The sequence below is a fragment of the Ambystoma mexicanum genome, chromosome 11, assembly GCF_040938575.1.
Source record: "Ambystoma mexicanum isolate Mex_15411 chromosome 11, UKY_AmexF1_1, whole genome shotgun sequence".
Taxonomy (NCBI): domain Eukaryota; kingdom Metazoa; phylum Chordata; class Amphibia; order Caudata; family Ambystomatidae; genus Ambystoma; species Ambystoma mexicanum.
In genome coordinates this window covers 609,681,378-609,702,459 of record NC_090934.1, presented here as the reverse complement: position 1 = coordinate 609,702,459, position 21,082 = coordinate 609,681,378, and the positions used below count along the sequence as shown (strand labels likewise).

At 43.3% G+C, this 21,082-nt stretch overlaps 1 protein-coding gene across 1 annotated transcript in view; it reads right to left on the bottom strand.

The window, feature by feature from the left end:
• NELL1 (neural EGFL like 1) overlaps positions 1-21,082 on the bottom strand; it is a 6,602,686-nt gene that overhangs the window by 4,980,227 nt on the left and 1,601,377 nt on the right. Inside the window, exons 8-9 of the mRNA XM_069623485.1 lie at positions 17,277-17,411; positions 8,283-8,385 (exon numbers count right to left, since the gene is read on the bottom strand). Coding sequence (XP_069479586.1) covers positions 8,283-8,385; positions 17,277-17,411 — 238 coding nt within the window. The remainder of the gene's footprint in view (positions 1-8,282; positions 8,386-17,276; positions 17,412-21,082) is intronic.

Genomic DNA, 21,082 nt, shown 5'->3' with positions numbered 1-21,082 from the left:
CTTGTTGATGCATTCTCTATTAGAAAGAAACTTTAGATGGGTGATTACTTAAATGCACCCCCATAACTTGAAGGTTCCGCTGTGGTCTGTGACTCTCATCTGTGAATCCAGAGAAATGCCTGGAGCCACTATCATTCTAAGTTAACAGAAAATAACCTGTTGGTTCCTATAGCACACTCATCCATCAAGTATAGCATTTCTATTCTTGATCCTAACAATTAACTATTGAAAATGACCTAAGCTTTATTTCTGCACTAGGTCCAGTAGAGAAAATAATCTCTCAGTACACTAGCACCCAGTAGAGGCAGCAATACAATGACTGGCACATGGCATCCAGTCCACAAAATCCAACTCAAGCACTATATTACTATTATTATTAGTATTATTATTGTTTTTTTATTCTGTGCCAACCGTAGTGTCATGAAAGCATGTAAACTTTGTCCGAGCTCAGGGGCATTACGTTCCGCTCCGGGATAGCAGGGTCTTAGTCTGTTTAGGACGCATTGACCTGAGAAAGGTGTGATATAAGTCAAGAGAGCTTTCTTAAAGTAAAATCATGTAAGGAGCATGATAAGTAGTGTAAGAGCGTGACAGGTGGAGCTTTCTTTAATGTAAATGTATATATAAAGTCTGGCTGTGTGAGGGGCTCGAGATGTGTTTGGGCTATCCTAACTATATGGTGGACATGGTTGACAAAGGTCATCCAAAGGGATGGGTAGTGCCTTTTGAAAAGGTCTTGATAAATAGGCTTCCTAAGGCTGAGGAAAAATATTCTAAGCATATGTGTTGCTTAAGAGGAAAATAAATGAAGCTGTTTTGAAAGGTACAGAAGGGAAGGGTGACAGCAATGATTTCTTTCAGGGAGTCAGAGTGTTAAAATAATACCTATGTGACAAAGCCCCTAAATACCTGAAGACACGATTTAAACTCGAGTAAAAGCCTGATTACATGATTGGGGCTTATCCATAAGACTGCTTGTACCTGTGTGAGGCCTACTTTCCTAGAGAGAGAAATATCAGAAGACTGCTAGCAGACTGGCAGTTCCTTGTAAAACTCATGAGAGCTCCCTGTGCCTGAAAACATTTTTGAAAAGTGAGCATGAAAATTCCCGTATGTATTTAGATGGATCCCCTCTAGAACCATTTCTCTTCTAAGTCACACAAGTGGGTGTACTGGCAAGGACATCCACTAAGGGGTTTGAGGGCACATTCCAAATTGAATGCTTGAGTATGTGAAGTGGAAACTGCATTTTTATTTCTCACTGTAAACTCTTAAAAAACAAACTAGATATGTTGTACATGGGAAAAGAAACTTCCTGCACAGATAAAGCCCAGCTCTATGTAAATCCAAATTCAACCAAATGAAACCCTGCAGGTTTTCACATGTGCAGTGTGATACCAGATTTGTGGAAAGGTACACATTTCTGCTTCTACGTGATTGATTCATAATGTATGACTAATGAAAGCCATGGATATTCAAAAAGACAGACTCGGGGTGAAAGGGATCTTAGCTGTGTCACTTTCTCTTGCATATAAAAGACGCACTTTCAAATGTTCACCAATGATTTAGTGTGGAATAGAGCATCCCTGAATAAAATACACTAAGATCACCCAAGGAGATGCAGGTTGTGGGGTGTGGGGCACAAGTTGTCCTTTCAGAAAATCACTGAAGTTATGTAACATTCTGTGTGTGTCTGTTCCTTTTAAATGGATAGTCCAGCTTACTAGAGCTAATATTGCATGTACATGCATAGAATAGAAACCAATCACAGCACATTGCACATGGGGATACTTTGTGAATGGAAATATATAGCCGATGTACTTTCCTGTGCAACCTTTACCAATACTTGTTTTTGATATTGGAGAAAATAAAGTTTGAAACTGCTATTGATCAACGGAAACTAGTTCTAGTTAAATGTTAATTGAAGAAACATTTAATACGCTGTCCAGCAATGTTGTCATTGAATTAAGTGTATAGCTTAGAATTGGCACTGTATTAGTTAGGATTAGAAATGTTAGAAATACAATAATTTGAAATGTGGAGAGACTGTGTGCATGCATGGTTTATTAGTGGGGATCACAGCATCAGCCAAATTCTTGTATCTGTACACCAGTTACAAATGTATTGGTATGTCATTTTGGTAATTTCCCCAGCATAAGGACCATACAAGTAATCTTATTTGAATAAAACACAAGTTTGATTCCTAATACAGCCTGTTTCTCATCCCATAACTGTGTGGTGGGTTTGTATATCAGGGGCATTAAAGTAGGTGTTCCACCTTAGTATGTAGATATTAGATATCTATAACTGAATCCACAAAAGATCTGCCATAGTACACCTTCAGGTCAGAGCCAATTGGGTGATGCATTGTGCAAATTGGCAGAAATGTCAAGCCTTTGCTCTAGGAAAATGCCTTTGTTTATAAGGCAGCACCACTTATAAATATTATTTGTCATCCCAGGACAATCACTTCAAGACTGCTGACAGTCGCATACTGGTCTCACCCTTGGTGGTGGCAGGGGGATATGGGACTCTTCCCGGGCCACTCGCCATGGCCATGGCCAATTGTCTGCAGTCTTTTTTAGTAATTGTTGCAACATGGACCATGCCGGCGGACCCTGGATAATACATGGCATAACAAAAATGCTTTTACTGTCTCAGCATTGTGAACCACTAATTGACTGATATCAAATGGTCTTAAGAACAATGTGTACCTTCCTATAAAGCCAGTTGGCAGACTTCCAAAAATACATAAACATTAACACACGTAAACAAGGAGGGTTTGTTATTTGTTTAGATTTTATAAAAACCGTTAGACGAATCTGATGATGATGATGATGTCATCACTCTTTTCCCAGATGTAGCCTCTCCTCATGTGGCAAGGGGGCGGCAGCCACTACGTGATCCTGACCATGGGGGTGGCTATTTGAAGGAGGGTGACGTGAGGGCAGGCGACCCTCAGGTGGAGGGCCTGTTATCATCAGATGAGACATGGTATCCTGCTCTCCCTTTTAGAGATATCCCTTCCATTCCTCATGTCTTGAATGCATACTGTGATTATCCCCTTCGACAACCCGTAAAGCCGGCAGATAGTGTCCCTCAATAGTCTGTAATCAACAGAATGATAAACACTGAGACAAGGAAGAGGGCCCGAGTCATGCCGAATACTAGTGCTTGGAGGAAGCTAATTGACTGCAAGCAACTCCCCTCCTTGAAGCAGGTGTTTACCAATGGAACAGCTGAATGTAACAGAGAGATGCAACTGGCTAATCACTGCCAGGAATGCCAAGCTGAGAGGTCCACAGGGAAGCAGGGAGAAAGCGAGAGAGGAAGGGATGAAGGAGCTGGATCGCAGTGTTGGGATCACAGCAAGAAGGGAAGAGGATTCTTCCTGGTGACCGTAGGAACTGAGAAGCAGTGCCAATGCCACCCGAACACGGAGAAGGACCCAGGAGCGAAGCGGGAGCCACGAAGGATGTGGAAGACACCAGACTAAGCTGGTAAGCCTGTCAAGTGAAGGCGGGTTTCCGGGTAATTTATATATGTTTCCTGCAAGAGCTCTGGAGAACGCCAAAGAAAGCCGGTGAGCCCTGAGAAGGGAAGTTTGTTCACCAGGGTGCTTTGGCAGCTCCATCAAGTACCAATATGTGCCAGTTACATGAGTAAGGTGACCTCGTTGAAGGTGGTTGGGTAACTGGGACATTTGATAAAGAAAGTGAATGAAAGAAAGTTTGAGACCAGGTGTTTTTATAAAAACCATACAGAATATTGGAACTGTGTGAATGCAAGAAATACAGAAATAAAGAGAGAACCTGGAAGGGGGTATACCAGGTGTCTTTCAAATCTGGGACCCACACTCAAATTGTGCAAAGGTACTATCTGAGAAAAGATGGCAGGGGACTACATGAGGTGTTTTGCAAGTCTGTGACCCGCACCCAAGTTGTGGTACTTTAAAAAGAGACTCCCAAGGAAAAGTGATTCCCTAAGGATTTTTAATTACAGTGATTGTGGCGAAGACTTGGGGAAGGGAGCTATTTCCCCCGAAGTGGATTGCAAAACCAAGAGGAGGGGGGTAATCCTCTTGGGCTTCTTATTCTTTGGAACTTTTGTTTTAGTGGAAAGAAGACTGTCGAAGGTAGACATTGCAAGGATCTGTGAACACTCTCCATTTGGAACTTGTGTTGGATTATATATTTTTGTTGAACTTGAACATTTGTGCACTTTTCAGGCTAAATACTTAACACCTTAGAGTTTGTTTTAGAATGCGAGGGCTAGGATAGTAATTCAGACAGAGGACATTTTTGCTTTGGACATTTTGACACAGGGCAGACACTTAGTTTTGGTTGAGGTAGGGAAATACCTCCTAGATTAGGGACAGTGAAGCATTTTTCAACACCTTTATCATTTAATAAAAGTCTATAACCAATTACATGAGTTCTCTGTGTCTGTGTCTCATTCCTGGTTCCTCACAACAGCCACAGTGACCTTAAAAAGGACATTATTACCACATTGTCCACATGTTGAAATGATTGTCAGTTGAGAATGGTTAAGTTGTTTGATTATTTTTTACTTTTGTTTTTCATGATCTCTTATGTCAGGCAATATTTGTGCTTTTCTTTTTAGGTTATGTAATATTATAAATGTATATGTTAAAATATGAATATAAAATAACAATATAAAGACTACTTTGGCCTGTACCAGGGTTTCATCTGCTAGTCATTTGGCTATCCAATGTACCTCCCTGAATCAAAGCTGGAATCCTGAGTCCTGTTGTAGGACTACTTGCTCCAGAGTTCAACATTTATCAGCTTGTTATTCACTTGGTGTCAAACTCTGCCGCCAGACTCCCTGGTGCACCACTTCAATTTACTAACTTGCTCTATCATTGCAAACTTTGCCTCCACTTCCAATTTTATGCCATTCACTCGTCATGTCAAGTTTCTGTTGGAACTTTGACCACAAATTTCAGTTTTTTATTTTTTTTATTTTTATTGAAACTTCAGCGCAGCGAACCTATTGGGAAGCCAACAAGTCGCCAAGCTTTTGTTACAACACATCGTCATATGTCCCTTGTTATCCATTACAGTGTAAAAGAAAATAAAACAATCAGCAATCCAGCATATAAAGATGTATCATGTCATTGTATTAATAACAATTTAAGAGTTCCATACAACATCATTTTTCAGTTAAATTTAGAGAGTCCAAGAAGTTCACAATTGCACAGGTCCACTTAATGTTATGTCCGGCAACTGCATAAGACCACCAATTTTGATTGTCTGATTCAACAGGGTTAAAGTCTCCGAAGTGACGCAGTCGACGTAAGGTTAACACATGGCATCCGGTAATTAGATGTTCGACAGATTTGATTCGAAGGTTGCAGAATCTGCAAAGATTGCCGTTTGCTTCGTTAATGTGTCATAGAAATTGCATTTCCCTGGTGTTTAATGCATTCAAACGCAGCCTCAAAAATTGATCACGATGATGTCACGAGGGGAAAGTTACCAAGTAGCAACAATAAGCATTGAGTTTGTGTACACCTAATCCTGATCTCAAGAATGTAGGCTTTGTTTTCAGCAGATCGTAATTCTGGATCCAACACCAACGGTCAAATTTCTTTTTTACGCACTGAGGTTGGCTGAGCAAGTCAGCTATGTTCAAATTGGCATTGTTTAGAGTGGCTTACAGTAATTGCTGCCAGTCTCCAAGAAGGCCCGGTCGCCCACAGCCTGGACGATTTTCAAAATGTTGGTATGACGGAGGCAGTGGGTGCAGCTTCATCTTTCGTAGCACCATTATTGATTTCCACATGACGCAACTATGTATTGAATTTATTGATAATTCATATCAAATTTCAGTAGGCAGTATTTTCGTTCAATTCAACCACTTTATCAAATGGCTCTAGGAAATTTCCCTGCAAAATCCAGCCAGCAGCTTCTCTCATTTTATTCACGTTCTCAATTGGATCTTCACTGCCTTCCTACTGTGTAGCTTTTTGACACTCATATAGCACAACCAGGTGTTCCCCTCAATGCTGGACTCAGTCCTGGAGCCATTACAAGTTCTCTCTTCCCAATGTCTGGTGCTCGCAATTCCCCCTCTCTGCTTTTGGGCCTGCTTGCTGTCTAATCTCAGTTCCCTGTCTCATCACTCATGCATATCTACCAGACAAGGACCTCTCCATAAACTCTGTTTACCCACTGATGGTGTTCCTGTAACCTTTCCTCTCTATCGCTCTGAGTGGGGCCTTGTCCTCAGGACATCTGGTTACTCTTCTAGTCTCCTACATGTGCTGTCTGCCGGCTCTGAATCCACCATCAACAGTCTCTCCAGTACCAAGTCTGATCTCTGTTACGTCACAGCTGCAGAACATACTCTGGAACTGCAGCTCATTCAGGATTCCCCCCTTAGTTTCCTAAAGACAAAATATCCTTGCCATGTGTCTGCCTTTCATAATTGTAATGATATTGCTTTCTGAGCTAGTGAATAATGGTACTTAATGGCTGCCACCTGCCCTATGGACCTGGCTACAGGTGATGGTGCATAAACAGGTGAAGAGCGAATAGCTAACGTTTTTGACTGACTTCAGGGTCATAAATCACATTGGTAAATGGAAATCATTATTGACCTCTGATCCATGGTGCTAAAAATGCAGTCAATAGCTGCAGCTATTGGCTGCATCCTAATCACTGTAATTTCAGAAGACAAAAAAACAAGTATTTCTCTGCAATCAAGAAACATCCATGCCATTTCCCAGCCAGATGTCTTTCAACAAGACAGTCCTGCTCTACAAGCATCTGTTTCTGCACAGCACCTTCAATGGGACAGACAACGTTCAATTTAATACACCAAAGTGAAAGCTTAAAGGTGGAAACATGCTTTCACTTACGCCTAGAGAGACCATTTGTTTTTTACATTACACCCAATGCATGCTCATGTATAAACCGTTCCAGTTCAACCAAGCGTTCAATTAAAATGGTTTCCTCATATAGACAACCTTGTAATTTACATGGTTCAAAATAAAGCCACATTTAATTTACCAGTGCTGTTTGTCAATTTACTAGCATTTTTTACTCAACACATCTCCAACATAATACATATATATATCGCTGTTATGACTGTGCAAACTGCATTAGAGACCTCCGGATGGCTCAGTATCACTTACGGTGATGATCCTTCCTCAATTTGGCACACTTGGCTTCTTCGGCTCAGGCAATAATGAGACCTCCTTTTGTCTCATAGGGATGCATTTGCACATGAAAAGGACATGAGTTGTAACCCCTAGCCCCCCGACCAGCCATCCCCCACCACAAGCCAGTTTTCTCTTCGGAGAGCACTTCAGCTGATAGCCTGTAAAATTCGTTTTTGTTATGTCTCTTTAGTAAACTCTTTCATTAACGACTTTCAACTTTCCAATGAATCTGCCAATGAAGGATTGTTTGGTCTCAGGGTAGACCTGTGCTCCCTCCCTCCCTCCTTTCCGACAACATAGACATTGCTGTATAATACTCCCAATGGGTTACAACAATGCATTAAGAAAGAGGGGAAAACGCCATGAAAACATCCACCAATAGCGCCACCTGTGTCGAAAATGCTGTGGAAATAGGTGGGTTCTGGGTGTGAGGTCTGTGGACTTAGAAATAAGAAGGTGCTAAACTGGTGTCTAAGTCAGTGTCATTGTATTAAGGGTCTGGGCAAAGTAATGCTTTAAATTAGAGAGATTTATTTAAATGATACAGTGATCCCAGCTACCCCAGATATGCATACAAGTATCCTGATTCTAAAATTACAGAATAGTTACAGTGCTGATATCTGCATCCAGCTATGCTTGGGAGAAAGATGCATGCCAAGTGTTGCCCAGGACATTCTGAACACAATCTTATCTCTTGTCTCCTCCTTGTGTACAATTGTCTGGTGCTCTATAGCTCACGTTTTAAGAAACCTTACACACCACACCCCACACACCACACACACCACACACATACCTACACCTACAAAGAATCCGGTGTAGTCCCCAGGGCCTACTAAAACGCAATATGTTATACATTGTCAAAGAAGGAATCCAATATGACTTTACATGCAGACTGACGTACCATTCTATCCGAAAACCATAAATGCTCTTCAGCCAAAGTCGCATTTATATAATGTTCATCTGTCTGTTGGTAGTTTAGATACCGGCCAACTATTTTCTCGTATCTCCCATGCTAACTATTTTTCACATGAAACATTAACAAAAATCAAGCTTAAACAGGTGCAACGATGAGGGATCATGATATAGCACTTACGCCTGCACACTTTGCAACACTGTCCTTGCAGGTGCACTGCTAGGGAATTAGGAGAACAGTTCGGAGGAGGACAAAGCATTCTCCTGCATTCCACAGCTCCATTCTAGAGGGAAGATTAAAAAAGGAACACATTATCCCCTCTGACTACAAAAATAGGTATGCAAGAGAGAGCATGCGGGTTATGTGAGGTGATACGAAGCAGGAGAAAGGAAGGCAGGGAGGGAGAGTGGGTGACAGGGAGGGAGGGAGTGAGGAGAAGAGAGAGAGAAGAAAGGAAGGGAGGGAGGGGAGAAAGAAAGAAAAAGAAAGAAAGAAAGAAAAAAAGAAAGAAAGAAAGAAAGAAAGAAAGAAAGAAAGAAAGAAAGAAAGAAAGAAAGAGAAAGAGTTACTGAACAAATGTTCTTCAAAATGCACAATATGCAAAACATTTTATCATTTTATCAAAAACCTCCCCCTTGGGTACTACTCAAACAGTCTGTCACAAAAGAAATGCATTTCCATTCACAACTGTGGGCACGTTTTCGTTGATGCCCGAAACATTTTCATGCCCCAGTCTGACCCTGGAGGGAGGGAGGGAAGGAAGGAAGGAAGGAAGGAAGGAAGGAAGGAAGGAAGGAAGGAAGGAAGGAAGGAAGGAAGGAAGGAAGGAAGGAAGGAAGGAAGGAAGGAAGGAAGGAAGGAAGGAAGGAAGGAAGGAAGGAAGGAAGGAAGGAAGGAAGGAAGGAAGGAAGGAAGGAAGGAAGGAAGGAAGGAAGGAAGGAAGGAAGGAAGGAAGGAAGGAAGGAAGGAAGGAAGGAAGGAAGGAAGGAAGGAAGGAAGGAAGGAAGGAAGGAAGGAAGGAAGGAAGGAAGGAAGGAAGGAAGGAAATGGAGACATGAGAATGAAGTTGTAACAAAAGAAAACAAATGTTGGGAGTGCACTGTTGCATTATTGGTGGAAATGTGACACCTGCCAGCAGGGCAAGGGGATCCCAGCATGTTCATGTACCAATGGTTATGTGGGCGGGACCTCTGGGACTAAAGTTCAGTTCCCCACAAAGTCTGTGGCTGTGTGGTTCTTGTTCTACATCAGCATGTGAATGTGTCACTGCGCAGGGACAGAACGCTGGCCACGAGGTGGGCAATCCTAGACCTGCATGCTGCATGCATCTTGAATTCCACTGAGCGTTGAGCAGGTGCTCCGCTCGCAGTTGCAGGACCCTAAGCTGCCCACACTGTGTGGTGTCCACGCCCGCTGCGCCTGGGTCGGCGCCGGTACAAGCATGAGGCTCGTATATACGAGTGTCTTGTGCTCAGAGGACACACTCACCGGTCGGCAGGCACCTCCAGAAGCACACGCTCCGCTGTGCCCGACCGGTATGTTACTAAGTAGGAGAATTCATCCTGAACGTGCCACTTCCTGCGAGTGACTCAGGCCGACAATGCTGAGGAGCACGCGCAGCATGCTGTGCCTACTCCACCTCCCAGCACGAGGCTGCCATACTGCAAACAATAAAGGAAGCCCTCCAGCGGTCCATGGAATCAGAAGCTCCAATGAGAAACAGTGATGTGGGCCTTAACAATTACCATATTACGTATTGCAGAACAGAGAAGTGCACGTAATGGAATGAGGGGAGAGAGACTGCCCTGTCAATGCCCCAACCAGTAACTGAATAAACCTCCAAAAAGGACTCAGGACACAGCAGATACCAAAATCAATCGCACTACAGAGGTGGGTGTGGCTCCGCCTCTATCTACCCTGTATCAACTCTGGGGAAATAACCCAGCCTGGGAACGCTGGGCACATCAAACTGCCATATCACGGCCATCAAACTGAACATTGCAGCAGAAAACTGTCCCACCTTTCTATCACCGGGTCATCATAAGAAAACACTACTTACCATGTGACACACAAGTCCCACGCCGCCAACATAGGAGATCAGGCTCGGGCCCCTGCTCCAGTGCCCATAGCACAGCAGATGAGGGACTCCTTCCCGGTGCCACGCTGTTTCCTCTTGACATCACTAACACCATGAATCTTAGCCTAACATGGTCCAGATGGATCAAGTAGTTTGATGTATACCTGGCTTCACTAGGCCCGCAAGATGATAAACATACAGAAGGTCTACTCATCCTCATGGCAGGCCCCGAGTTCAGAGACATCATATTCGAACTACCTGTGTATGTTGAATACACTTGGTCAGACTTAAAACGCATCCAAGCACTTTGCTATTCATAAAAATGTTGACTACAAGCGTCATGTGTTTCACACCACCAGACAACTCCCAGGTGAAACCATGGAAAGGTTTGTGACGCAGCTGAGAGCAAAGGTGAAACACTGTGAATTTCATCAATATTCCAATGAGGAGGCCATGAAGTTCCAGGTGATAGCCGGCTGTGAGTGCATCATACTCGAGAAAGAGTTCCTGCAAAAGCCAGACATTTTGGCCGAAATACTTCTGCTAGCCCAGACCACCGCACTGGAGCTCCAAGTGTCGAACATGACCAACTTCCAAATCAGCCCATCGGCTCAGATCAAAGAAGAATCAGTACAGAAAGGTGTGACACATCCAGCCACATCGAATAAAGAAAAGGGACACTGCTTCAGGTGCGGATATGACTTCCCGCACAAGGGCGCCTTCCCCTGCCATAGGTCAAGAGTGCTCCATCTGCAGAGGGGAAGACCATTTCAGAGCCCTGTGCTGTGCTGTGCTCTGAGGAAAACCAAGTCCGGGAGCAGAGAACACGGAACATCACACTTCAAGTCCCCCTCTTACCTTCCAAGGGACGATAGGAACAAGGAGTACAAGAGGAAGTACCACACCAGTGACAGACACAGCAAAAGAACTTCCCGCTCACCATCGCCGTAAGCAAAGCATAAAGGAAGGGTGAGCGTACCCAACCTGCTTACAGCCTCACCGTCGACAAGTGAGTTGGAGTCGTCATTCAGCCTGGAAAGTAGGACACATTCATACCGCTATGCCCTAGGCAACCCCAACGCAGTAGAACACAGCCCGACATTGCCACTCACAGTGAGAGGGAGAGTCTTTGACTTCTTAATAGACTATGGTGCAACAGTCAATGTGATGTCTGAAAGTGAATAACGATGGCTGGCACAGCCCTTTCACCTCAAGAAGGCTCAAGTAGACATATATGCCTCTGTTGCTAAACAACCACTGGCCTGCATCTGAGCCTTCAAACCCACATGCACCTATATGGACATACAAGACAGTATCACCGTCCAAGTCATCAAGGCAGAAGCAGCCTGCGGCTGCATCCTCACCTTCAGGTTGGCAATCCAGATGGGCCTCATCCATGTCCTATACAACCTGATGGCTAGTAGGTTCATCTCGCCAGAAGTAAAACCTGCAGCAGGCTTCCTGACACTATTCAAGGTGAACAGGAAAATAAAAAGGAGGAAAATCGACCTTCACATTGACGCCTCTGTAAAACCAACGTCACAACACTACAGAGGAATACCATTCAATATTCAGCGCCAAGTTTAGAAAGAGCTGCAGTCACTCCTTGACACCAACATCACTGGGCCTGCAGTTGGTCCCACCCCATGGATCTCGCCGATGGTGCCAGTCCCCAAGAAGGATCCAGGGGGACAAATTAGACTCTGTGTCCACATGTGCATCCCCAACCAAGCCATTCGACGTGAACGTCACCAATCCCCACGCATCACGGGCATGATGCATCTGCTGAATAGGGCCAGTGTTTTCTTGCGTCTTGACCACACCAGGTTGAGATCACTGAGGAATCACGTTACATCAACACGTTCACTACGCACATTGGCCTTTTTTGTTATAAATGACTCAACTTTGGCATCTCACCTGCAGCCGAAATCTTTCAAGAAGAGAAAGTAATCAGCCACATCCCACACTTCATCAATTACAGTGATGATAGCCGAAAGAGTCTCACAACACTATTGAAAGTCTGCAAGTCACTCCATGAAGCAAACCTCATGCTCAACAAGGAAAAGTGTGCATTCAACAAAACAAGACTCACCTTTTTTGGACCATATAGTTTCTGGCAAAGGATTAGAACCAGATCCAGACAAAATCAAAGCATTAACAGAAGCTCTTATCCTTCGAATGTAGCTTAAGTCCGTTCCTCTCTACTGCACTCAATACCTCCCAGACTTTGCGTCCAAGAGTGACTCACTCCGACACCTTACAAAGAAAGATATCACATTTTTTTGGACACCAGCTCATCAGGATACTTTTATCCAGATCGGGAGACAAATAGCAGCATTGATGTGCATGTCTTACTTTGACCCCAACCTACACACAGAGGTCAATGTCTATGCCAGCCCTGTAGGACTCAGAGCTATCCTGGCCCAACAATTGGGCAGTGAGCACATCCCCAGAAAGATCATATCTTATGCCAGCAAAAGTTTGACAGACACTGAGCTAAGCTACTCTCGGTCAGAAAGGGAGAGTCTCTCCATCGTATGGGCATGCAAGCACTTCAACTGTTTATGTACGGGAAGCCCTTTTCTTCGATTCCAGATCATCAGGCAGTTGTCAGCCTATACAGCAAACCCCCTCCCCAAATGCAACCCTTCATTGCCATGTAGGGTATGCACCTTCAAGAATATAATTTCAACACTGTCCACAAACCAGGAAAGGAAGACAATCCAGCAAATGTATTGTTCAGGCATCCTCTAGTGTGCACCAGACCAGTGGTCAACTAATCAGACGGCTACGTTAACTAAGTGGTGCATCACTCTATTTCCACCAATGATACCTCTGGCTGAACTACAGCAGGCGACAGCTGATGACCCCATGCTGGAGATGGCAGAAGCCTGCATCCAGAACAGCAGGTGGAGATGAATAGAACAGGCAGTAAAGTCCAACCGCGCTATCGACCAACGACTCTGGAAGACGCCCAGGAAGGTGAAAGATGAACTGTCTATCATGTCATCAAACTTGTTGCTAAAAGGTGACAGGATCATGACTCCAGCATCACTACAATAGCGGGCCGTCTATGTGGGTCACGAAGGCCACCGTGGAATAGTGTCCACGAAAATACAACTGAAGAAGAAAGTCTGGTTCCCTGGCATGGATGAACGAATCAAAGCCACACTGAAGTCCTGCCACACGTGCCTTAGTCAGAGTAAGTTCTTAACAGAGGAAGTCCTGTTCCCTGCACACTTTCACAAGCTCACTAATAGAGCCAAACCATCAAGGTTGAATTTTGTTGACACAACATGTGTTTTATACAATGTTCAATGAGAAGAACACTATCTTCCCTTCTGCAGGAGATCTGGGTAAATTGGAGCACCTTTTGGCTTTGGCTAAGATTCTTTAGGAATAGATAACTTTATAGTCACAGAATATCTGCTTAAAATACTTCATACTTTTTAGAAACCCGTAGTAGTGTTTACTCAGGAAGTGAATCACAACTGTGATATAACCTTTACAACATCCTGAACAACCCTCATCTCTAATGACCCACTCAGCTTCATTTTAAAGCAGTTACTCACAGGTCCTTAACAGGAAGTTGGATTTGAAACCCTTTTTTGATAACTATTGAGGTCCATTTAACAAAACACCATTGATGGCCCTTTTCCAGTATTTGACTGGGTAAGACACCAAACTTTCTATAATTGATTGTTCTAAAAGTATACGCTTGAGAAACTGTTTTAGCTTTCTCTAATCTATCATACACCATTGATCTAGAATCTGACAAACAGAGCTTAGAGAATTGCTGTTTTACAGCAAGCAACAAAAGATGTTTGACTCATTATTTAAGTCTGAATTAGACAATAATGGAGAGGGTGACAACTTTAGAGTGGTTCTGTTCAATGAGGTCAAAAATTGGTAAAGTTTTACACAAAACGTACAAATATTTATTGAATTATGAATATTACCTATGAATGAATGACCATTTGCACTTCATATGATTGTACAGAATTTTCATTTTTGGAACAAATGTTATGTATACCAAATCAAGAGGTATGCATGTATTAATTATTCTTTAAAATAGTAATTATGATTATTTTTGAAATCTTTCTTTAGATGTGATTAAAATAGAGAATATGCCCCTGAAGAAGAGATGTTTTCTCGAAACGCGTTGGGCCTTTTTTGAAAAATTAAACTACGTATGAAGAATACAAAGAATTCTGACTTAGTATTGTCATTGAACAGAAAAAATACTTGTTTGCAAATTGAAATCATTGAAGAACATTGTATAAAACACATGTTGTGTCAAAAAAAATTCAACCTTGATTGTTTGGCTCTATTATTGAGCTTGTGAAAGTGTGCAGGGTACGGGGGTTCCTCTATTAGGAACTTACTCTGTCTTTATATATCTCACAACCCATATGCCAGGGTTGACTGTTATCTCCCCTGCACCTTAAATGTATTAAAAACATTTCTGTTACAAAAAATATTACAACTTAATTTAAAGAATTATCATGAAGAGGAGTGCACAGTGAATACCACTGCAGATTACATATGCCTTAGTCTAAGCCACATATGACCCCCGACCCATTCCTGACCATTCCATTACCTGACCATGTCTGGGAAGAGATTGCCGTTGACTTCTTTGGGCACCTTTGGAATGGCAAATACATCCTATTGGCACTCAACGAACTGTCTCGTTTCCCCCAAAATAGAGGTCCTCAGTCGACCACAGCCATGGTCATGATCCCAGCTCTGGACAGAATGTTCTCAGCCTATGGCATCTGAAAAGTAGTGAAGTCAGATAACAGACCTCCTTTTACCAACTCCCATTTCAGAGAATTCTCCCGTTACATCGGCTTCCACCATCAGAAGGTTACTGCTTTGTGGCCCTAGGCCAAAGGCACAGTAGATCACTTCATGGCCAACATAAAAAGAGCAGTGACGGTTGGCAATATCACAGGAAAGACACTGGAACAAGCCCTCTACCTGCTCCCGTGGGACTTTCGCAACAACCTGTACAGCTTCACGGGTGTATGTCCCGCTAAAATGATGTTCAGACAACCTGTCGATATGCGTCTCCCTCATGACTCCGACCGTCGAACCTTGAGCAGACTGGGAAGCAAGAACAAGAAATAACGCTGGAAAAAAGAAGATGAAAGAATATGCTGATGCCTGCAGGAAGGCACACACGTCGGACCTACAATTCGGTGAGATTGTCATAGTGAAACAAACAGTCACCCACGAAGACATGCCACCTTTTGACCCATGGCCCATGATCCTCACAGACCGGAAGGGATCCATGATCGCAGCGGCCCAAGCTGACAAGAGAGTGACTCAAAATTCCTCTTTCTTCCGAAGAAGCAAGGGGGACCTGTTCGAAGCACTGGAAGATGACAGTGACAAGGAAAGAGCAGAGAGAGAGGAGTCCGGTTAGACCGGGGATGAGGAGGAGTTCACGACAGAGTGAGAAAGAGAGCAGGCCCATGGACACCTTTGTACTGATGGTCGCCCCTGCCGGACTATAAAGAGACCCAGAAGATGGATCGAAGAAATGAGGTAGAACTTTCCTATTTTGGGGGGAGATGTACTGTTGCATTATTGGTTGAAGTGTGACACATGCCAGCAAGGCACAGGGATCCCAGCATGGTCATGTGACCAATGGTTATGCCGGAGGGACCTCTGAGAGTAAAGTTCAGTTCCCCACTCAGTCCGTGGCTGTGTGGCTTTTGTGAGCCCGTGTTCGGATTCAGTATGTGAATGAGGCACTGAGCAGGGACAGTACGGGGAGGATGGAGGTAGAACTTGATGGAATGTCTAAATGATGGGAATAGGAGGGTGTTATATTGAGCACAGAAAAGAGGGAAAGGGTTGATAAGGGAGGTCGAATAGGAGGGAGGGGCATTAACAAAGTATTTATTGCGGAGCAAGTGAGCACTTGCACGTTCTGAAGGCTCACAGGTCCTAGTAGGTCCGCCTCTATCCTCCATTGTTAATTGATTTTCATTCCGATGTTCCCTCCGTGTTGCTCTGTCGGTGCTTTGAAACACAATTTACTTGTTGTATAAGTGCCTTACAAATGCACAATAAAATAAATAAAGAGTAGGGAAAACCATGAAAAGTGTAGAACTCGAACTGCAGCGTGAAAAAGAAAGGAAGTGAATTGCAGACATGGCATATGTCAAAAATGTGTACACAATGTGGGAAAAACCGAGAAGAGAAATAGAAAAGGAGACGTAGAAGAGGCGCAGCACAATATAACAAGAAGGAACGAGGGCGAGCAATGAACCAGATAGTGAAAAAATGAGACCAACAAAGAAAGAAAATGACAGTCAGGAACAAAGGTTACGCTTTCATGGTTGCTTCCAGGTGTGTCATTAAAACATACATTTTGACGTATGTGCATCACTCCAAATTGGGTTGTACAATTATATGATACGCTTGGGTTGCCCTTCGTCACGCCTGTCTCTGCCCTGCATAATGTACAATCCCCTGCGTGCCACTCTTGATTAGGCGGAAGATGCCGCCCCAATGTGCAGGTAGATAACGTCTACCGCCCCTGCCAATCACCCTCGAGAAGTTAACAATCTGTTTTCCATTTCCCAAGACAAACAACTTGTTCACTTTCGATACCTATCAAATAATTACGGGGTCCCAAACGATTTACATACCAATTCCTGCCGGCTCGGTCTTGTTTCCCTACCCATAGAAAGAGCAGCTGAGGAATCCGCGTGCCGTTCCTGGTGGGGGCGCGGCGGGCTCCAATGCGGGCGATTAGCATAATAATAAAGCTAAGAATTGACTGGCGTGAATATAGAGATCACACAACGCCAACGCTTTTTTTTGCGCGCAGACAGCATGTTGATATCTCCTAACAAAGGTGCGTTTGGCAGGGAGACAATTAAAATGAACGGAAACGTATTGTCCAAAGGAAACGGTATGAAATGCAATTGAAAAAACAAAATGGGATGTGGTGGTTTCCCTTCAGTGCCCTTTGCGGGGCTACCAATCGCAAGCCACGCGGGAAATCATTCCGATACATGCAGCGAGCCAGCGAAGCTGTAATTAGACGTTCCGCCCCAGAAACGAGTTCCGAGGAGCCTTACTTTGCACGTGCAGTTCCTGCAGTGATCATCCTCCACCCAGGAGTCCTTGTCTCGATAGATCACTCCGCTTACTTGACACGTCTTCTCACAGTGGCAGTTTTCCAATTGACTAAGCCTCGTCTCTGCATAATTTAGCTGCAAATGAAAGACACTCCTTGTTATTTCGGAAATTCTTACATCACGGTGTTCACACGCTGCAAACAATGAAGCAACTTCGGCGCGTGCTCGTCCCATTATGCCGGCTGCACAAGGTCAACTATGAGTCAACGGTGGATGTGCTGGAAACATGCATTAATTAAAAGAATGTGTGCATATGAAGTGGCTGATTGGAATGTGGCATAGATTTCCTTAGAGAAGTTGTTTTATGGGACTGGTTGTCACACTAGACATATAAGTTCTTTGCTTTTCCAAGAAGGATGAGCGGACGACCCACACCATGTCAGCATTGCCGGTTCTCCAGGTGCAGCACCGGCAATATGTGCCGCGTCGCTCATTTGGTTTCCGTAACTATGTATTATTGTGGGCACCTCTTGCGGCAGTAAGCCCGGGTCGAGCAAACAAGGAAAGCAAGCGTCAGGAGGAGTGGAACAGCAAATCTCTCTCAGCCTTAAAGAGGCAGATGTCAATGGCTATTGTCTTTTACCATCAGACTCTGGAACATGGTGGTGGACATTGTGACAAAATGGCTGAAGGGAGTACTCAGCCAGCACTCACACTTCTACAACCTACAGTACTTCCCAAACCTAAAAACGGAACAGGCATAGTCAGAGATATGCCGCTTTCATCTTTTGTGGTAGTGCTGGCCGGCTATACATACTTTTAAGAGGGGTGTGAATGCGAGACGGTAGCAACTCCAACAGCATTAGTACAACAGTCCAAAATGAAGGAATGTCCAATCAAGGTTACATCAAAATATATGTATACTTTAATTAAACAAACCAATATGTAGTAGAAACTGTACTACATGCTCCCTGGCCTGAAAACCATCATATGTGCACCCCTTATGCACCCCTCATATCAATTTATGACAGTTTACAAAACGAATCTAGATTCAGATCAAGATTTCCATAAAAGTGAATTTTCAGAAATGAAAAACATTTGCACCAGCAATACATCATGGAAAATTTAACTGTTTGGGCAGAAGGGCAACCCGCTCAACTCCACCCAAAAAAAACCCTGCAGAACCAATTTATGCCAAACCAACAAAGGATTTAATTTGAGCGCTTTATGCAGACTTTTTTTCTAATGTGGTGCATATCAATCCAGCGGTTTGGTCTGTGCATTTGAGCAAAACTGTGACTTTTTCCATATGGGGAAAATGAAGGAAAAATGAAAAACACATGCTTCATAAGATGTAAAGTCTCAAAAAAGCATAACAAGTCTTTGAACGGAAACATCCAATTCCGGGGAGACCCGGGTCTCAAATTACGTTTTTGAAATGTCGTGTTGATCTGTCCCACGGCTCAAAAGTTGTTAGCCATAGGATTGTACTATTTCCTATGAATGATAGGTTTTGCCTTAACTACACTAGCGTGGCCCTATAATATATAACATACACACATTATAGTATTCAAGTGTGCTGAACAATTGGTAACAACTCATTTTCTCGTCTTGAAACCTTCACCACAATGTCATCGTTTTTGTTATTGCATTTTACACAAGATTACCCAAGCCTCTAAGTGATGTACTAATAGCTGTTACTACCACAGAATTTGAATGGTACCAGATCTGTCAATGTCTGACTGATGAAAGTCTGAGTCAGAGCCATGCTGAGATTCAAAGCTGCGATGTGTGGGCGTGTATGCTCTCAGAGTTGGGCTCTACCAGGCAATAGGGAATGGAGAAAAACAAGCAAAGGGCATGGAGCATAGACAAGGGTGGTGAGCATAGCACTGGCATTAGGTAGAATAGGCTGTGTGCAAGAACCTGCCACAAAGAATTAACTACCCGACAAATGCATGGTTTAATCCACTCCCTGTATGAAAGCTCTGCTGGTCGGTAAAATGGCGTTCATGCAGTGAACTGATTGTACACTGATAGGATTTACAAAGAGGGCACACTCCCTGAATGACCCTGGCTAGAAGGGATTGCATGTTATACGTGAGTCTTAGAGTTGGAGTGCACGCCTCCATTGGCTAGCACAGTGTTTTATTTTGGGTATGGGTGAAGGGTAGCCCCAATGTAGAGAATACAGCCCTGCACAATTTCTAGACTACATGTACTATTCACATAAATGTATTGCTCCATTTATAACAGCTATGGCATCAGCCAAGAATGTAAATGAATGACAACATTGTTTTCAATGCATGTTTGCTCCAGGGCAAGTTTTGTCATAGTGGTAATGCCGTTAAGTATACGCACTAGGGCAGACTAGGTGCAAACAGTATTCAAACGTGTATATTTTATTCACTAATGCAATGTTTGCCCTAGTTCTAATACTTTGAAGAAGGGCATTTACAGAGGTACACAGTTTCTATAATATGGGTCCAGGTGGGCATGGCCTGCTCAAAAAATGTATCCCAGAAGTTGTATTAAAACAGATCTGTGAGAGGTTTACTAGCTCAGTAGAGATTGGAAATCAAGTAACAACTTCATGCACCATGCTCAAGATGCGAAAACTAAATATGTACAGGCAGAGGTGAGTTCAGGCTCCCTAATGCACCTGTCATCCATCTGTGGGGAGCACGACTTTAAAGTGTGCAACAACAAAAAAGAACCGGCATCCACATATAAATAGTTCTATAACATATAAGAAGAATCCATTAACACAATATAAGCAGTTGCAGCCTAACAAATACAAATAGAAATAAGCACAGACATCCAAAATGGCATAGTAGTAAATATTAAAGTTGCCTATGCAGTACATACATATTCAAGAAAAAGTCTCAGTGTTATGGGTTTTTTAATCATAACAAGGATGGGAAAGAGAAAATGTCCTTTGTGAAATAGAGGTTTGGGGGGTTAAATAAGTGTCGAGTGGCTCAGTTCATTGATGCAAAAGATGGAACCAGGGTCTGGTGAAGTCAGCACATTATTGAATTGGCTCCATGGGCGCGTGTGCATTGAAGTTGAAAGGGAAAGAAAAAAACTCCAAACCCGGGGAGGACTAGCAACATCTGACCATGGTTGCAAGTATAGTCTAAGGATACGAAGAAACATGTTTTTGTAGTTATTTATTTGATTTCTTAGAGACCAAGGTCCTAAGGAACCTCCTCCCATATACCAAATGTAATACAATTATTTGACCAGGATAATATCATTTGCTTGAAATTGGAAAGCTGGTTCTTCAGACCAGATTTCTTGGTGTTACATTTTGCATTTTGAAAGAAAGCTACACATCCTCCCATTCAATCTCACATTTGGTTCAAACCGTGGTAGAGCAATGGGGAAAGTAGAAAATGCATTAGTTGGGTTAAATTAGGGCTGAGCCAAGGCATCTGGCTTCATTCACAGAGCAAAACACAAGCTGGCATGGCACACGACCCATACCTGGCCTCATGCCTCCCCACCCCACAAAACAAAACCCATGAATGTTAAAAGCAACATAAGACCCTCATTTGCCAACCTGTCTCCTCACAACACAAGTCCCACGTCTAACATCCTGCCTCCCCACCAGGACAAATGTCATAAATGATTAATATTATAATTATTTATGGAGTAACACTCTAGTCTATAAACCCACGTGAATGAGTGAGACTTTCCCTACAGCACACACTGAACAAATTACTGCTGGATGATCCTAATGTGTATAGTTCAAAAAGGATAAGACACATTGAGGTGAATTGACTTGCTCAGAATCATATATT